At 44.5% G+C, this 19,619-nt stretch overlaps 1 protein-coding gene across 1 annotated transcript in view; it reads left to right on the forward strand.

The window, feature by feature from the left end:
• LOC146860510 (aminopeptidase N-like) overlaps positions 1 to 8,673 on the forward strand; it is a 438,299-nt gene extending 429,626 nt beyond the window's left edge. The window contains exon 20 of the mRNA XM_085644422.1: positions 8,071 to 8,673. Within this exon, the coding sequence (XP_085500548.1) occupies positions 8,071 to 8,232 (162 nt within the window). The 3' untranslated portion in view covers positions 8,233 to 8,673. The remainder of the gene's footprint in view (positions 1 to 8,070) is intronic.
• The last annotated feature ends 10,946 nt before the right edge of the window (positions 8,674 to 19,619 follow it).

Genomic DNA, 19,619 nt, shown 5'->3' on the forward strand with positions numbered 1-19,619 from the left:
AGTCAGGCAGCAGAGCATGAAAGGGCGGGAGGAGGGCCGGGGCAGGTAGCGAAAGAAGCAAGGTGAAACGGCTGTTCACAAGCGAAAGCGTGGCGCGTTCCCTGACTGCATAATGCGAACAGGGATTCGGAATATTCCCCCAGGAATCATGGAATTTTGATTAGCTGTTCTCACATGTATATTTGGACAGCTATATTTCTGCTAAAAACTGCGCTGTAGATATCATTTAATACATTTTATATTACCTGACATTCACGAATAAAACAAAAAAAGTTAGTATATTATCCTTAGTTTTTTATATATATAATAATATTTTTTACATAGTTCGAGGTCAGTCTGGCATAATTTCATAATCTGCTGCTAAATCCATAGTGTCAGACCCAGCAGGCAGAGCGTCTCCTTCAGGTACCCTGCGTGCTAGCCCAGTGATTATTGTAATCTGAGCATAGCTAGCCACCGTCGAGCCTCCTGCGCCCCGGTGGGTCCAGCCCTAATTCTGTGGCAGTGCCCCTGGACCAACCATAACCAGACACTCCAATGCGAATCATGAGGCCTGCCTTGATGTCGAACTTACTAAATTAAAGCGCTTAGTGGTGAACATCTTCAAGCTGTTTTTTCTAAAAGAGATGGATGCTTAGCTGGTTACTTTATTTTAACGTAAAAACATTCATAATGCTACCACACCATAATGTTTCTGTATCTTCCAAGTACTTTGAATAAAATTAATTATGGTCAGCCGAGCTTTTTCAGAAGCTAATTGTTGTAAAGCCCTAGTTATCTTCAAATCAAGCCATAACCTAAGTTAAAATAACATAGCCTTTCCCGGGCAAAGTATACAATGTACTAAAAATGGCAACGTGCTCAGTGCATTATAATTATACTGGGGCATTCATAGCAAGTACCACAGTTAGGGATGCAAACAGGAAGTGCACAGTATTTAATCTAAAACGCGTTAAAGTATGTGTTGAGGCTTTAAAACCATAGGATGGTAGTTCGGGCCCCTCGCTGTCAGTAAATCAAATTGGTACTGAAGTGAGGATTTACTTGGATGCTGTGCTAGCATGGTATCCTTGAGATTCGCACTATGCGGCCGCTTTACCATTCCCCTAGCTGTTGACAACTTCTTCTGGGTTACTAAAAAGTTCAGGCAACTCCAGCAAATCAAAAGTATTTTTAGGTCGAGCATTAGATATCTCTTGTATATACTTTAGTATATACTTTAGCAGAGGTCAGTAAAATACCAGAATCACTTTAGCATTCTCAAGTTTCCAGTCCATATAAATTGTCTTCCACAAACACCCGTAGACAATAATATTTTTTTCAAATCTTGTATTTTCAGTGATATGATCACCGAAGCCCGAAACAGAGCTTTGGACTATACCATTTCCTGCTGAAAGGCAAAATTTCTCTCTGTGTTCCCATACCTGGCATGTCATGCAGTTTGGTGTTTACTTTCCCTCCATGTTAAAGAACAGTAGATGTTTCAGCTCCCCGGCTAATGTGCTGCATAGCTAAATACATATAAGGTCCCAAAGCGAGACCGATTGTATTGCAAATGCTTGTTAAATATGGGAACAATTATTGAGAGGGCCCAAGAATTAATGCAATACATAAATGTATGTAATACATTAATGACCAGGGACCCCCAGAGCTCAGGGTTACATTTAAGTAAGTCCATTCGGATCCCATCGCATTTGCTAACAATAAACAATTTTTGAATAAAATGCTAGCTAATTAAGCTGTTATGGTTCAGACTATTATCATAGGCATCATTCACCATCAATGCAATCAAAGGCAAAGCAGCACGATATAGCCTTGGTGCAAATCGTGAAGAATGCTATACCTGGATTCCAGGAAAGTCCTTCAATACTACTTATAGTTTACTATGCCAAAACATACAAACACCTTCACAGAAAAAGGTTCCAGGTGTGAATTAAGGTAATCATTTGCTGGCAATATGCCAAAAATGAGAAGTTTTTGAATGTCATTTTTCCTGGAAATTCCCTAAATATGCGTGGGTCGATCAAAAAAGCTCGTTTGATTTTACGTTGACTGAAAGAAATACAAAACAATAATGGCAACATGGTTGCATTTGACATGGGAAATTACATAGTCTGAGATAGCAGAAGATGCAAAAAACATCGACGAATAGAGGGCATAATTGGTAAGTGTTTATCATGTTGAATTCTTTTTTAGAATTTGGAAAATGGATCAAATAAGTTTGAAACAAGTCTGGGTGGATGTTTGTAACTTTTTGCTGAATATCGCTGCTCAAAAAAGGATTCAAAAGTAAAAAAAGTCATGTTGCTTAATTAGCTTTGTTTTTTACAGTAACACACTTTCAAACGTAATTCCTGCTGGCTGTCAGAGCATAACAATGTCCTACAATTGTTCCTGTGTTCAAATACATCCATGGCTGTCATTCTACCTGGTTCAGTTTACCTCTGTATCATAGTCACCAAATCGACTTGATTATCCAGCATTGCTCACCACTACTCCATAGTCCTGGCGTAAGAAAACTTGTCTCATGAAAAACTTCCAAATGTGAGGACTGATTCACAAAGGTACACTAACCCTTTTGTGTAAGTTTACTATTTTTTTGACATTCACAAACTACGAATTTAATGTTACTAAGAGACATTTTAAGACTGCAGAGGCCTTTCCTATATTTCTGTATGAGGAGTTCTCTGCCCCAACTTCAGAGTCTCCATAGTCATAAAATCACTATTAGTAAAATTTTGAGACATATCAACAAGGGCGTTATCTCTGCTTTTTTGGCTTTAAAAGCCAAAAAAGCAGAGATAAAACTAGCACCCTATCAACAACAGGGTGCTAACATGCAAATTTGCATGTTAGCACCCTTTTACTCTACGCTTCCCCTTGCATCTCTAATGAGATGCAAAGGGGGCGTTCCAGAGTAAAATATTAGGAGAAATGTCGCTAAGCGACATTTCTCCTATTATCAAGAATATCGCTAACCCTGTTAGAGACAAAAAAAGCAGCGCTAACCGCGGTTAACACTGCTTTTTTACGTCTGGTATTTTTCTGACTTAGCCATGACATCCTATGGAAGGAGGATATCATGGCTAAGTTTGCCTGTCCCTATCAACAAGCTAACGTGAGATTATCGCTGGGTTTCCAGCGATAATCTCACGTTAGCCACTTAGCGTGAGGATTTTTATCGCTATTGAGATAAGCGTTGCTAATAGCACGCTATCTCAGCGATAAAAATCAACGCTAGCCGGCGATAATTATCCTAGCGCTAAGTGCGCTTAGCGATAATTATCGCCGGTTATTGTTGATATGCCCCTAAATTCGTAGTTTTTGAATACCAAAAAAAGAGTAAACTTTTTATTGAACGCCGTCTTGCTTCTCAAGGCTGCTTTAAAGTAATTTTAAGAACATAGGGGCATATTATCAAGACCGGTGATAAAATTATCGCCGCTTTAGCTGCAGAAAATTGCCGCTAAAACGGCGATAATGGGCTTGATAATATGCTCTATGGAATTCCAATTGAAGCCCATGTTAGATGTGAAGGACATCTAACCTGAGCTTCAATTGGAATTCCATAGAGCATATTATCAAGCCCATTAGCGCCGTTTTAGCGGCAGTTTTCTGCCGCTAAAGAGGCGATAATGTTATCGCCTGGCTTGATAATATGCCCCAAGGTACGTCGAGAACTGCAGAGAATTTGATAACACCCATAATGTTAAACCAAAACACAATAACCTCTTTCACACATTGCAAAGCCCCTATGATACAACAACATGATAGCACCTATGAAGCACCTATCAATCCCTTGGGCCGTGGCATAGTACTTGTGATTAAAACCTGTTGTTGTTTATGTATTATGCAACTAGGCGGTAGGGAGACGGTGGCAGCTTCTCCTGACCCCGCTTGGCGCCCATTATTGCAACTAACGCGGCTACGCTGTGTTCATTTTAATATTGAAGGCAGCTTCGAGATAGAATTTTAAAATTGAAACTCTCACCATTTTGCTTTCTATTTTAATTGCAGCTCATTATATGTTGTTCTAAATTTAGTGGCACGCTGTGAATTTTACCACATACTCGCAAACACTGAGGTTGCTAGGTGTTGTATTAGGCTCACTGTCTCCTGAGCCCTGAACCGTGCCTGCACGCTCGGCAGCCAATCCCGGTGTGCGGAGGGCGGGGCAGAGACAGGCCACACAGGAAGACGAGCGGTTAGCGCTCTAGCCCTTCTTCATTTCAGGGCTATTTAGCCCCTCGTCAGCTCCAGCGTGCAGCGTTGGTGCACAGTGTGGCGCCTACTCCTGCGCCTAAGACGAGCCGAAGACCAGCCCGTCTGCGCCCATCCACGACAGGACGGGGCTAGGGGCAGGGGGCTATGGCGATTCTCACAAATACCCCAGAGACCCCTTCCAGCAACCGGAGAACATACACCCCACAGGTATTGTTAGAGTTACGCAATCACCTCCCGATTGTATGCGATAAAAATATAGGAACTACCTTAGAAGGCCCGTTTACTTGTCAGGCATGCCATACACAGTTCCACCTCTCTGCGGAGGAAAGAAACCAATTGAGGGATCAAGTTGCCCTGCAACTTAAAGCGCAAGATACTGTCCCGACAAATAATACAATGGATAGTCTCCCCCTGCGGAGAAAAAACCTGCTTTGTAATACTCGCTCACTAGCGAAGCATGCCACCCAGGTTTGGGATCTTATATCAACTGAGGAACCCGATCTTTGTTTCTTAACAGAAACATGGCTTAAGCCTCACTCAGTCCCAGCCATTACATTGGGTATTCCGTTGGGATACAAAATAGTCAGGCTGGACCGTCCCAATAAAATAGGAGGGGGGGTGGCAATCGTCTATAAGGAGGAATTGAATATTATCATTCTCGAGGAAATATGTACACCCCAGATGGAATTATTAATTTTTGAAATCAACTCAACATCTAGGGAACAAAGGAAGGGAGCATTGGTGTATCGTCCACCGGGCCCGAGTGGGAATTTCTCTGTTGTACTCATAGAGGCCTTAGCACCGTATGTGCAAGAAAATCGGGACTACCTCTTGGTGGCGGATTTTAATGTCCATAGTGAGTCAGAGAAGTGCATGGAGGCAAGAACTCTCCTAATGGATCTAGACTCTCTGGGACTCAAAAAGATCAATTATGGACCCACTCATGAGGCAGGCCATACCTTGGATTTAGTTCTGTCCAACTCATCCTCAATCAAATGCATGGCACCTACTCAGGTAGAATGGACAGATCATTTTATCCTAAAATTCCATACTGCTGCCATTGATAAGCCACGAATACAGATCGCCTTGGCTAGTAAAAGGAGACCTTGGCATAAACTTACCACGGAAGCCTTCAGAGAGAAGTATAAAGCTCCCCTGTCTAAGAACTCTACAGATGATGTAATAACTGCTCTTAATAGGTTTGAAGAGAAGGTTAGAGAAGCAGTAAACACCATTATCCCGCAGAAAGTATATAAACCTCGCCCGGCAAATAGGCAAGAAGTCTGGTTCTCTGAGGATCTAAGATCTCTGAAACAAATAACCAGAAAACTGGAAAAGTTATGGAGACAGTCTCAGAGGCCTGAAGATAAAGAACATCATAGAACCTCCCTTAAGATGTATTATAAGGCCATTAGGGCGGCACGAAAAAATCATATTGCAGCACAATTAACAGCGGCTGGGAAAGATTCAAAAGTACTGTATAAAATCTTACAAACTTTTACCAAGCCAGTAGCTTGTGAGACTGCAGAGGTTGCATCCCAGGATCTTTGTGATGAGATCTCCCTATTCTTCATGAAGAAGATAGATGGGATCTATGACAAGATTATGGTCTCAAACGCAACTGCTGCAGGAGAAAATAACACTTCTCAGAATACTGCACAGCAAGTGCAGTATACTCAGTGCCTTACAAGCTTTCCCCCCATTTCCTTAGAGGAGGTAACCTCATTAATCACTCAAATCAAGAGTGGTAGCTCTTTGGACACCATCCCTGCATGTATCATGCCTATGTTGGCAGATGTTCTGGGGCCAGGAATTCAGAATTTAGTCAACCTCTCCCTTAACACAGGGGAGGTTCCTCTAGACTGGAAAAGGGCGCTGGTAAGACCACTGAGGAAAAATACTGTTATCCCCTCGACGGAATTGTCTAACCTAAGACTCACCTCGCTTCTCCCCTTTTTGGGTAAAATAACTGAGAAATTTGTAAATCGGCACCTGTCGAATCACATCGAAAAGGCAGGTGGGCTGGATTCTTCCCAGTCAGGTTTTAGGCCAAGACACAGTACCGAGTCCACCTTGTTGTCAGTCGCAGATGATCTACACATGTTCTAGGATAAAGGTCACTCTGTTATCCTGGTTCTGTTGGATCTGTCTGCGGCGTTTGACACCGTGTCACACAACATCATGACCACCAGGCTAGTTAACATCGGCCTGGAAGACAAGGCTTTGGCTTGGTTGAGGAGCTTCCTAACAGACCGCACCCAAAGGGTCACCTTGGGTGCATATCGGTCAGAGGAGTTGGGGATCTCTAAGGGGGTGCCACAGGGCTCCTGTTTGAGTCCTACTCTTTTCAACATCTATGTGGCCCCCCTAGCTAACATCATGAGGTCCCATGGTTTCATCCCAGTGTCATATGCGGATGACACCCAACTCCTCTTTCCTTTTAAAATCCTCACTGCTGAGGTTAGGAACTCCTTTGCCTAGGAGATGAAAGCAGTGGCTCACTGGATGGCATCTAACTTCCTGCAATGTAATGTTGCCAAGACGGAAGTGATGCTGTTCGGTGAGGCCAAACTCCTGTAGACTCCTGACTGGTGGCCTCAAGATCTTGTCCCAGTCCCTGAGCCCAAGCAGGTAGGGAAAAATCTAGGGGTCCGACTGGACCAGGAGCTTTCCCTAAAACATCATGGAAACCAAGTGGTGGGCTCTTGTTTCCACATCATCGGTTTGTTGTGGAAAGTGTTTCCTTTGCTGCCAGACTCTACTAGAAAAACCTTGGTGCAGGCTCTAGTATTGAGTCGATTGGATTACTGTAATGGACTATTACTGTCGGCAAATGAAGGAGTAATTTCCAGACTCCAGGTGTTCCAGAATACCGCTGCTCGTCTTGTCTTAAACCGGCCCCCTCGCACTCCCTCCAAACCTCTGCTGACCAAGCTTCATTGGCTATCCATCAAACAGAGGGTGAAGTTTAAAACCTGTTGTATTATACACAAATGTCTACATGGGAGAGGCCCTGCTTACCTGTCCAACAAATTCTCCCCCTATGTACCCACGCGCTCTCTGAGATCCAGTGAACAGGCCTTGCAGTGTGTACCCAGAGCAAAAAAAGCAAGACAGGGAGCTAGAGCCCTTTCAGTTGCTGGCCCAATTCTATGGAATAGCCTGCCAATATCTTTGAGACTCTGTGATGATCACCTCCCTTTCAGGAAACAATTAAAAACTTACCTATTTCAAAATTAACATGATATACTGCTTGGACTCTTTTCTTGTATTATGGTCGGCCAAAGGCGCAGAGATACTCCTTCGGGAGTCGATTCCAGCGCGGTATTAACTCGCAAATAAATAAATAAACTATCCTTCATTTAGTCTCACAATCTCCTTTTGCTATAATGGGGTTCTGAAATTCAATTGATATTGCATCCATAATGCCCCAAAAGTGTTTCTTATCAAAGAGTCCAAAGTAAATCAATGAATAAGATTAGAACCGAACATTGCACACTCTTATAGAGACTCGAAGACATTGAAAACATCATACCCTAGACAAACAATATCTCAAGATGCAGTAGATGAGTGTGTTATTAGCTAGAAGTTGTTTAAAAACATGTTTTTCAGTTATATCATAACACCTTTTAACAGCATTGATGTGTTGTTTTCCAGTTGTATCACACATCCTTTTAACAGCATTGATATGTCTATGTATATATATTTACTGCATGTATTTAGATGTTGTACTAGACATGCCTTTGAACGACAGTTTACACCTTTAGCATAGAAGGGAAAGAGTATTTCATTTGGTTCATTATTAAAATGGAAGCTTCATCTGTTCTCTTTTTCTGCTGGTTCTAGCTGGAAACGTTTAAGAAGGACAATGAACATGTTGGGTTTGGTTCCGCTGCCAGAGAGCTCGAGCAGGCGCTGGAGAAGACCAAAGCAAACATCAGATGGGTGCAAGAGAACAGGGAGCCTGTGAGGCTGTGGTTTGAAGCCCAAATTAGATATTCTTCTTGACCAACTCCTTGAACTGTTCTCCCTAATCTCCTTGAGCGTTTTATGGATGCTTCTAACACGGAAGTTATGAGGAAAAAGACAAATGGACTTGGAGTGAGTTAAAAGACGATCTAACAAACGAACAAACGAACGTAATAAATGGCCAAAATGAAGCAGTCACAGAAATCTGAGAACTTAAACTAAATGGTAACAAGGCAAAATGAAAAGAAAATCCTAAAACTTGAATGCCCTCTAAAAAAAATCTGACAAATTAACCTTGAGTTTTAAAAAATCCAACCTGTGTTTATAATATACAAATTATTTAGAATGCAAAGTAAGCAAACCTTTAGTTAATAAATATTAACAGGTAGACCGCATATCTGAATTGCCAATGTGTAAGCCTTCACATGCAATATTTGGTTCTTAGTAATTCAAAGTAAAATAAAATGTTGACAAAGTTAATATAATCTGTTTATTTTTATTATATTATTATAAGTGAAAATGTTTATTCATACATTGCGAAGGTGTGGGTGTAGTTGTCTGGATGGTTGAGTGTTTCAATGGGATAATGAATCAACGGATGAGTGAGTGAGTAACTAGTGAGTGACTACATTTATGGATCGATGGGTGATTGGCTGCATGCATGTATAGGTGAATGGTGGCTGAGCACATGAGGAGATTGCTTTATGAATGACTTAGTGAATGGTTGGACAGATGGATTAAGTTTATGGATTGATTCACCCATTGATGAGTGAGTGCATTGATGGATGAATGGGCACTTGAGGAGAGATACAACGGGCAATATACTATTCGATCATTTTGCTGCTTGAGTTCTAGTGACAGCTCATGAAACATAAATGCTGTTTGACACTGGGACACTTCCTTTCCATTTTCAACTTGTCACTTGATAAATCAGGGCATTGTTGGAGCTGTTTCATATGCACAAAACACACTTGAAACTAAATGATTGTTCAAAGGAAAGTCCAGAACTGGAAACGTGTCCTCTGACATCGGGGTGGCTTGGCAAGGCTAACCCATCACATGTATCACCCTGCATTGAACCAACATAGAACCAACCTCAGTGTATTGGTTGCACATTATGTAAAGTAATATGGTTGAAATGCTATTGCCTCTACAGCTATGTGATCTTGACTTTAAAACATTATATTATGCTGACGAGGATAGCTCTTTCAAATGTGTGTTTCTCATTAAACCATCCCAAAGCATATGTTTCTGAGTCTAGAGTACAACATTGCACCCTAGCATTGCAGTGCTTTGTACCAGGTCTGGTGCAAAGATTTTAGTTGCCAAAGCCAGAGAGGGTGCATGACATTCATTTATACAGGTTATCATACATTGGTGTCCTCAGGATTCAGGTGGTTGTCATGATCCTGAATCCTGAGAAGAGCAGCAGGGCTGGAGTGTCAAACAGGGCGTTAGGAAATAATAATGAACTGAAGCACGTTCGTGAATTCACAGAAAAAGATGTTGCTTAGAAGTTGTGTCCTGTCATTAACAATTGAGTTCAATTATTCAGTGACTGTGCCAGAGTGTTTTTGCACAGAGAAAAAGGCATGTCAGGAGTGGAGAGACATGGGCGTAATGTTGACCAGCTTATGTATATGATAGAGACAACCAGCCGCACATTCCTTATCTTAGAATTCTGTCCTGGCAGTAGACTGAATCCCAAAAAATTTGTAGAGCAGTACCTCTGCGTGACGGTAGTGGGCATCGAGTGACTTCAAGCGACATCATTGTGACATCAACGAAGTCCAAAGAAACCCTCCTGTGATGCGCTGTCTTCAGTTTCTTCTTTTTCGTGCTTTCAATGCAGATCCATCAGTGGATCCTCTGGCCATTTTTTGGCCTACCTCGAAGACTTTTTCGAAAGGAACAGTGTGCCTTTTCTCTGTGCTCGGGGTTAAAACCCCGTGGGTTCTGTGGACGACAAATGTCGACCATGAAACTCATTCTATTGATATGTGGTGCTTAGGAGTACTCCATGACTGCGGGAGCCTTTTCCATGGCGTCACTCTATTTCGATGTCTAAAGGTGAGTCTTTACGCAGGCTGTCAAAGTCACGTCATCACAAGAGGCCTGCCACCAGTTATCCTGGAGTCGGTGTGACTCTGAACCAAATGAGAGAATATTACAACTCTCTCCATGGTTTCTTTGGGTTTTCACCTTCCCCTGGAGCTCCCTCGGGCCACAAGGAGGTGCACCACACCGTGACTCTGTGCATGCCGGCGGGTTCGCCCTCGGCGCCAGTCCAGTTTCTGGATTCAAAATCCGTTCTAACACCGGTGCACAGCCCTCTCGGGTTACCACCTTTGGTGTCAGTATCTGGTCCTCCAACTCCAGCAACGGCATCAAGGTCTAGCCTGATGACTTTGATGACGGTGCTGCACGCCATTGGATGAGGCACAAGAGGAAGCACCGGTGGAGCATCCATCCTTCCTCCTGCTTTTCCTGCAGAGGAACATGATTTTGGGGTAATGGAGAGTTTTTAAAGCCCGTTTCTGAAGCAATCTAACCTCTTGTAGAGTGTAATTGGTTGATTGACTTAGGGGAAGCTAATGGTTTGTAGTCTTGCGAGGCCTCATAGATTCGGTACAGAAGCGGGCTCTTCTCGAGGAGATGTTATCAGACAAGTTTCTGCCATTTTGGAGGTATTGCTTACCTCTGTGGAACTTGACAATAGATCCATTACTTGGAGTATTATATCAGAGCCAATAGGTAGAGACGTTGCTTCCTATAAGTGAGACTCTTTATCATATTCTGCTGGAGGCCTGGGCTATGGTTCTGTCAGGTGTGTACTATTTCTTAAAACATTGAATCAATCTTAGGTTAATTCTCATGAAGGACAAATTCTCATAAGCAACACACATAGAGACTAAAAGAGGGGGTATTTGAAAAGTTTTATAAATTACGTCATTTATAAATCCCCACATTCAATTTGTATGGCTGTCACTACAAAAGGTAAACTGTAATTTGTGACAAAGTGAAAAGTGGTGCTCAGTGCTGTAGTGAGGTGCGTAATATATACAAAGTGACTTTCGTGATATTGACGTTTCTTGGATAAAAGGCCAGAATACAACGGCTGTTTGAATAGTTCTGTAGACTGAATAAATGAGTCTTTATACAGAGTCTTTCAGCTGGTCCAGGGGATATGTCGACGTTTCAACCCAGGAGGGCATAACTGTCTTAGTCAATGCGGGTCTTCATCAGGACAAGGAAAATGGGGACAGCCTGGGGAATAGTAATGTATATGGTCAGGTGTGTTGAGGTGAAAGACTGAATAAATCAAGGCTAGTAGGGTAAAGGACTCACCTACTAGGGCCCGTGGTGATTCAGAGGGCGGGTGTGCATGCAGTAACAATGGTGTACTGCAAGAATTCTTCCAAAGTGGGTTTCCTGATTGGGAAAGCAAGCGTTGTTAAGATCTTAATTGTTTAAAAGATCTGTGATTTACTTGAACATTACATCGATGTATCGGCCGACTTACCCAGTGAAGGGAATCGACTCCTGTCTTCTAAATGGTAAAAAGTTCGGTGTGGTGAAGGATTACAGGCAATCGTCCTGTCTCTTATGATAATGAAGATCACTCTGCGATTCTGTGAAAAGGAGGTTGGAAGGGGATTATTCACCTATTGTGAGAATCGCATCTGAATGATCGCGCCATATTCTGATGGTTCACAACGCTTACCTCAATGAAAATGGAACCGGGAAAGGTTACCGACAGTCAAACAGGGGAGGGGGGAGATCACAGAACTGGGAGAGACCAAGGGGTTGGAACAGAGGCAGGAACACACAACAAGGAACATCACGGGTTCGCTTCTACCAGCCAGAAACACACGGGGAGATCTCAACCCGGAGACAAACCTACAGATGGTAGAAATCCAGAGAGTTAACTGTAACACCCCTGAAACGCTGATTAGACCTATTCCTACCACTACTGACAACAGTATCGCAGACATGGTCAATAATGAAGCGATGTCGTCAAACGCCCATAGTACCAGCTTGACCACACAGAATGCAACTAGGGTTCCCAGTGAAATCATCTTTACCACTATTGACAATAGTATCACAGACATCATTACTAGGGACAATGATGAGGTGCTGACCACGCAGAATACTGCTATTGTTTCCAATGAGGTGACCACCACTAGCTCCCCTAACACTAACACCATAGCACCACAGACGATTGAAAATGTTACATTGAGCCAGGCTGAACCCCTGTACAAAGACAATATGCTAGATCAAAGTGAACCAATAATCAACTTGTCAGCTCACATAATGTCCATTGCTGAGCGAAATGTCCTTGCCAAGGGGCTTTCATTTGTGCCCACTGTCATACCTGACTCGTTCCAAGTTAAACTTGAACTTCAGAAATTCTTTCGGAAGATCAGACTAAAATACTATTTTAGCAAAAATATCTACAATCCGAGAACAGCCGCCACAAGCTTTAGACCCGTTTCCACCTTTACACCAGGTTCCTATCTAATGAGCGAAAAGATATTGGCATTTGCGAAGATTGTCCTACAAGAAGCTATGCAACTGCTGAATGAAAGAAAATATATTCAATTCAACATTAGCAAGGAAGAAAAACTCGCACTGAGCTCCCTGCACAACAATGATTCTATTGTCATCAAAGCGGCCGATAAGGGTGGCGCTGTGGTGTTACAGAACACTTGTGACTATGTAGAAGAGATAGAACTTCAATTGAGCGACCGGGAGAGTTACCAACCTACTCCACGTGATCCTACGCTCACCCTGAAAGTCATGATAGAGAACATAACCAAGGAAGGAATGAATTCCGGTTTCCTCAGTCAACATGAACACGATTTCCTCAACAAAAAGGAACCACGGATTCCTACAATCTACACACTTCCTAAAGTGCATAAGCGGATAGTGAAACCACCGGGGAGACCGATTGTGTCCGGTTGTGCTTCAATTTTGGAACCATTAAACCAGTTCATTGACCATTTCTTACAGCCGCTAGTCCCAAAAACCAAATCCTTCGTGAGGGACTCTATGCATATCATTCAACTCCTGGAAGGACAGGCTTTTGATACGCGTAAGCAGCTTCTGGTAACACTCGATGTATCTTCCCTCTACACATCTATCCCACAGGACAAAGCCCTGGACGTCATGAGAGACACACTGGACAGACGACTGAGACCTCACTGGATCCCCACTGACTTTCTGATCTCGCTCCTAGAGATCGCCATGAAAAAGAACTATTTCATCTTTAAGAAACAGTTTTATTTCCAGTGTAAGGGCGTAGCGATGGGAGCTACATATGCGCCGAGCCTGGCCAATATCTTTATGGATGATTTTGAAGAGGAACATTTGTATTGTGATGAAAACCCATACCTTGACCAGATCGCGATATGGAAACGTTATATCGACGACGTGATAATGGTTTGGTCTGGTGACACAAATCAGCTAAATGAATTTCATGTCTGGCTAAATACCAGATCAAGTGATATCCAATTTACGATGATGAGTAACAATGAGTCAATAGATTTCTTGGACCTCACGTTTCGAGTTCAAGAAGGTCTGTTGTACTGCGACCTCTACCGTAAACCCATGGAGAGAAACACACTGTTGATGTACAACTCGCATCACCCACGCAACCTGAGAGATAACTTGCCCTACGGGCAATTCCTCAGACTGAGAAGAAATTGTACAAAGCGATCGGATTTCTTCAAAGAAGCAGATAACCTCGTGAGTCGCCTGAAGGAAAGAGGCTACCCAACTGGACTCCTCAAAAGAGCAAAAAAACAAGCATGGTATTCCCCACGTGAGGAACTCTTGGAGGTTAAGGATAAAGATACACAATCGGACAACATCGTCTGTGTAACGACTTTTAACACCAAGAGTAATGACATCAAAAAAATCGTGAAGAAATATTGGAACCTGGTTGCGAGTGAACTAGACACCAAGCAAGACCCGATCTTTGCCTTCAAGAGAGGTAAAAATATCAAGAACACGGTTGTCAGAGCATTCTTAGAACCACCGAAGCAACAAGGATTAAGAAACTACTTTGGACTCTCACCACTCAGTGGGCACTACAAATGTGGACAGTGTAAGGCCTGTGACCAATGTCAAGAAGGCACGACCTTCACGTATAACAACAAAACGTACAAGCAACCTCTCTTTACCAATTGCAATAGCTCCCACGTTATATATGCCATCCTTTGCCCCTGTGGTCTGATATATGTTGGGCAAACTATTCAGAAAGCTAAGGCCAGAATTCTTCAACACATGAGCAGAATAAGATGCAAGGTACAGGGAGCACCCATGGTTGAGCATTTTACGACACATAACCATTCTCCCAACAGCATAAAATGGTGGATTATAGAAAAGATCAGTCCCAATGCGAGAGGTGGCTCAGTATCTGGGGTCCTAAATTACAAAGAATGCAGATGGATTCATTCACTCAACTCTGTTCATAACGGGTTGAACGAGATTGAAGAGACCGCTAGGCAAATGGGACAACTCTAAAACGTTGGGTCCCCCATGTCCCATTACCTGTATGCACCATACATATGCCAAATGAGTCTGCGGGTCCCTCGACCCCCCCCCCCCCTTGTTTGAGTCACCTAGCTATTCATGTTTTGACCTCAATTATGAATACAGTAGCATTAATCACAGTGTATAGTCAATTCACTATATAACTCATTGCTAGCGACCTCAATTATGAATACAGTAGCATTAATCACAGTGTATAGTCAATTCACTATATCACTCATTGTTAGCGATTTAATGCGTTGATTCTAAACTGTTTAATCCAAGAAAGTTTGTTCTTACTTCTATTCTATACATTTCGTATGTTGTTGTTTAAATGCATGATTTGTTCACTTCGAGTATGCTTGCTCTAAACTGTTGACCCGACCTTCATTCCATGGGGTGTTATTCTATTGAAAAGAGTCAACACCTCTCAGAGCCCCTCCCATCCACTTGAATGAGCCTAGTCCACCCACTAACCGATCACGCCTCTTGCTGTTAGCGCATACGGAGCCGCGTCCATTACGTAGCCGGTCGCCTAGCAACGAGACCGGGACGCTATTGCATTTCCTCCCCTGACTCGCATGACGGTGGGACGTCATACGCCTAGCGTGTTGCCTAGCAACGAGCCCCGGAGGCTCTCACACACGCCACGTACACGCGCTCTGCCCAACTATGAAACAGACGTCCATCGACACACTCGTTGACGGAGCTGGAGTAGATAGGACGTTAGCCTGCACCCGCGGACCGGAATAATTCATTTTTCCCGGTTCCATTTTCATTGAGGTAAGCGTTGTGAACCATCAGAATGTGGCGCGATCACTCAGATGCGATTCTCACAATAGGTGAATAATCCCCTTCCAACCTCCTTTTCACAGAATCGCAGAGTGATCTTCATTATCATAAGAGACAGGACGATTGCCTGTAATCCTTCACCACACCGAACTTTTTACCATTTAGAAGACAGGAGTCGATTCCCTTCACTGGGTAAGTCGGCCGATACATCGATGTAATGTTCAAGTAAATCACAGATCTTTTAAACAATTAAGATCTTAACAACGCTTGCTTTCCCAATTAGGAAACCCACTTTGGAAGAATTCTTGCAGTACACCATTGTTACTGCATGCACACCCGCCCTCTGAATCACCACGGGCCCTAGTAGGTGAGTCCTTTACCCTACTAGCCTTGATTTATTCAGTCTTTCACCTCAATACACCTGACCATATACATTACTATTCCCCAGGCTGTCCCCATTTTCCTTGTCCTGATGAAGACCCGCATTGACTAAGACAGTAATGCCCTCCTGGGTTGAAACGTCGACATATCCCCTGGACCAACTGAAAGACTCTGTATAAAGACTTATTTATTCAGTCTACAGAACTATTCAAACAGCCGTTGTATTCTGGCCTTTTATCCAAGAAACGTCAATATCACGAAAGTCACTTTGTATATATTACGCACCTCACTACAGCACTGAGCGCCACTTTTCACTTTGTCACAAATTACAGTTTACCTTTTGTAGTGACAGCCATACAAATTGAATGTGGGGATTTATAAATGACGTAATTTATAAAACTTTTCAAATACCCCCTCTTTTGGTCTCTATGTGTGTTGCTTATGAGAATTTGTCCTTCATGAGAATTAACCTAAGATTGATTCAATGTTTTAAGAAATAGTACACACCCGACAGAACCATTGTTTGTTTTGTATATGACCGCCCAGGTTCTGAGGGATACTGGGTCACCCCATTGTTACTATAATTTGGAGGCCTGGGCTAAGCCTGAAACAGGGGCCCCTGTGGATCCTTCTGTATTCACAGACATCGGCAGGCCCCTGGAGATCCAATGTGTCTCCTTAGACATCGGACTCAACATATTTTTGTGGTGCAGGCTGCATTGGCCACCCAAAATATTGATACGTTCACTGTTTTCCCCCCAGAAAGGGAGGCCAGGAAATGGTGTAGCTGTGGCTGGCATATTTTTGCCTCCACTAGTTCAGCACTGCTTTCTCTAAATACCTCTTGTGTCTTTGGATGCTTTTCCCATGCTTTATGGGACTCCCTTCCAGAAGAGGCACAGAACGCTCCTGTTTCATTGGTACGGGACGGCCAACAAGTGGCTAAACTGATTATTTGTTGTGGTATGGACACTACTGAATCTGTAGGTAGGACAGTAGCCTTTTCAGTAGCACTCCGTTGTCATGCCTAGTAACGCATGTCGCGGTTTTCAGATGCATTTTGGCCACTTTGTTTGATATGACTTTTGATGGCGCATGCCTTTTCGGTCCACATGCTAACTGCTTTGCGCACATTTTGAGATTGGGTGCAGCAGTCTTCACCCTTCTGACTGTTTCATGGTTGTCTTGTATTAGTTTATATGGGGAAACTTTCTGTTCCAGTATGAGCCATTCATGGGTCGACTCTGTTGGACACGGTCGCTCCCTCCTGCACTGCTCTTCCCTTAAGGCTGGCTGGGTATCGTTAGCGCTGCTACTGTGCCTACTTTGACTGAAGCATTATTTAACTGCGCCTCTGCTTGCTTGAATTTACTGTATCTCGCTAGCGCTGTGAGAGTGCCTACATCGATTGAAGCTTGTTATTTTTCACAGTGCCTTGCTCCTAGAGATAGCGCTTTGTCTGTCTGCTTGACTGTCTGCGCCCCGCTACTCACCACAGATTAATTATTTAACTATTTCTCCCCAACCCGGTCGGCTATTGCCTTTGAGCCGCCATTACCTGGGTTGTTGTTGTTGTGGCCGGAGCCCGCCCCCTACACCACGCACCCGCCTCCCAGCAGCTCCTCCCTCGCCCCTCCCCATCCACTATCCTTATATGACAGATGCAATAGCGCGCAGCGTTCACGCGCAGCGATCGCGCCCCAGTCGCGCCGAAGGTGCGCCAAAGGTAAGCCCGTCTACGCCCGTCCGCGCCTGGACCGCGCCCAGCGCCATACCCCCTGGTCCTCGTAATGCCCACCCCTCCCGCATTACTTACGATGCCACCACCCTCCTAGCCCTCAACCCCGGCCGTTCCCCCAACTGCGTCCAAGCCGCCCCTGGACACACCCATGGACCCTTCTCCTGCAACTCCTGCAAGTTCGACGGCACCAAGAACAACTCCTCATCCACGAACACAAAACATATAACCGACCCCAACCATCTAAAATGCATCCTACTCAACACCCAATCGGTCCACAGGCACGCCATTGACCTCTGGAATCTACTAGACACTATCTCTCCGGACGTCGCCTTCCTAACAGAAACATGGATGAATGCCTCTTCAGCCCCAGACATCACCATTGCCATCCCGGAAGGCTATAAGATCATTCGCAAGGACCGTACCGGCCACACAGGAGGAGGCATCGCTATCGCCCATAAGAAATCCATCCGCATCTCAACCAGCTCAGACGTCAATCTCGCCAACTCTGAACACCTTCACTTCCAGATCCACACCGACCCCAAGACCACGCTCAGAGGCACCCTCCTTTACAGACCACCAGGACCCCGCGCACAATTTAGTGAAGACATCACGGACTTCATCACTCCACACGCGCTCCCCTCCGAGGAGTACATCCTTTTGGGAGACCTCAACTTTCACCTTGAAAAGAACAACGACCGCAACACCACCACCCTTTTGGACAACCTCACCAACCTCGGACTTAAACAACTTGTCACTACCCCCACCCACATCGCAGGTCACACACTCGACCCTATCTTCACCTCCAGCAAACATGTCTCCTTCAGCCACACCACAGCTCTCCTTTGGACTGACCACAGCTGCGTTCACTTTACCTACAACAAGCCCACATCCAACATCCACCCCCAACCCACTCTGCAAAGAAACTGGAACAAAATCACCATCGACCAGATCTCCTCATCGCTTCTGCAAAACCCCCCAGCCCACTCCTCAAACCCAGACCAAGCAGCCACCAACCTCACCCAATGGTTATCCAACAGCGCCGACATCCTAGCACCACTGAAAAAACGACAAATCAAACTAGGCAGCAAGAAGGCCTCCTGGTTCAACGATGATCTTCAGAAATCCAAGAAACTCTGTCGCTCCCTTGAGAAGGCCTGGAAAAAAGACCCAACCACCAGCACCAAGGACGCCTTCAAAAACGCCACCCGCATACACCACCAACTGATCCGGAATGCCAAGAAAGCCGCTTTCAAGAACCGACTAGATAACAACGCCCACAACAGCAAGGAATTATTCAACATCGTCAAGGAATTTACCAACCCCTCGGCCAACTCCAACGACATCACCCCCTCTCAAGCCCTCTGCGACTCCCTAGCCTCATTCTTCCACAACAAAATTGCAGACATCCACAACAGCTTCGACAACCGACCCAGAGACCAACCCACCCAACCCCCTGCAGGACCCCCACCCCCCCCCGAATAGCCTCAATGACTGGAAGCCAATCTCCAATGAGGACACCATCCGTCTTATGAACTCTATCCACTCAGGATCCCCCACAGACCCATGCCCTCACCACATCTTCAACAAAGCAGACTCCGTCATAGCACCACACCTCCGAGACGTCATCAACTGCTCCCTCAAATCCGGCACCTTCCCGGAAAGCTGGAAACATGCCGAACTCAGCGCCCTTCTGAAGAAACCCACAACTGACCCCACCGAACTCAAAAACTACCGCCCCATCTCGCTCCTCCCATTCCCGGCCAAAGTCATCGAGAAAGCGGTCAACAACCAGCTCGCCGCCTTCCTCGAAACCAACAAATCCCTCGACTCCTCACAATCCAGCTTCCGAGCCAAGCACAGCACTGAAACCGCCCTCATCGCCGCAACAGACGACATTCGAACTCTACTGGACAATGGAGACACAGTCGCCCTCATCCTCCTCGACCTCTCCGCAGCCTTCGACACGGTCTGTCATAGC

The sequence above is a fragment of the Triturus cristatus genome, chromosome 3_1, assembly GCF_964204655.1.
Source record: "Triturus cristatus chromosome 3_1, aTriCri1.1, whole genome shotgun sequence".
Lineage (NCBI taxonomy): Eukaryota > Metazoa > Chordata > Amphibia > Caudata > Salamandridae > Triturus > Triturus cristatus.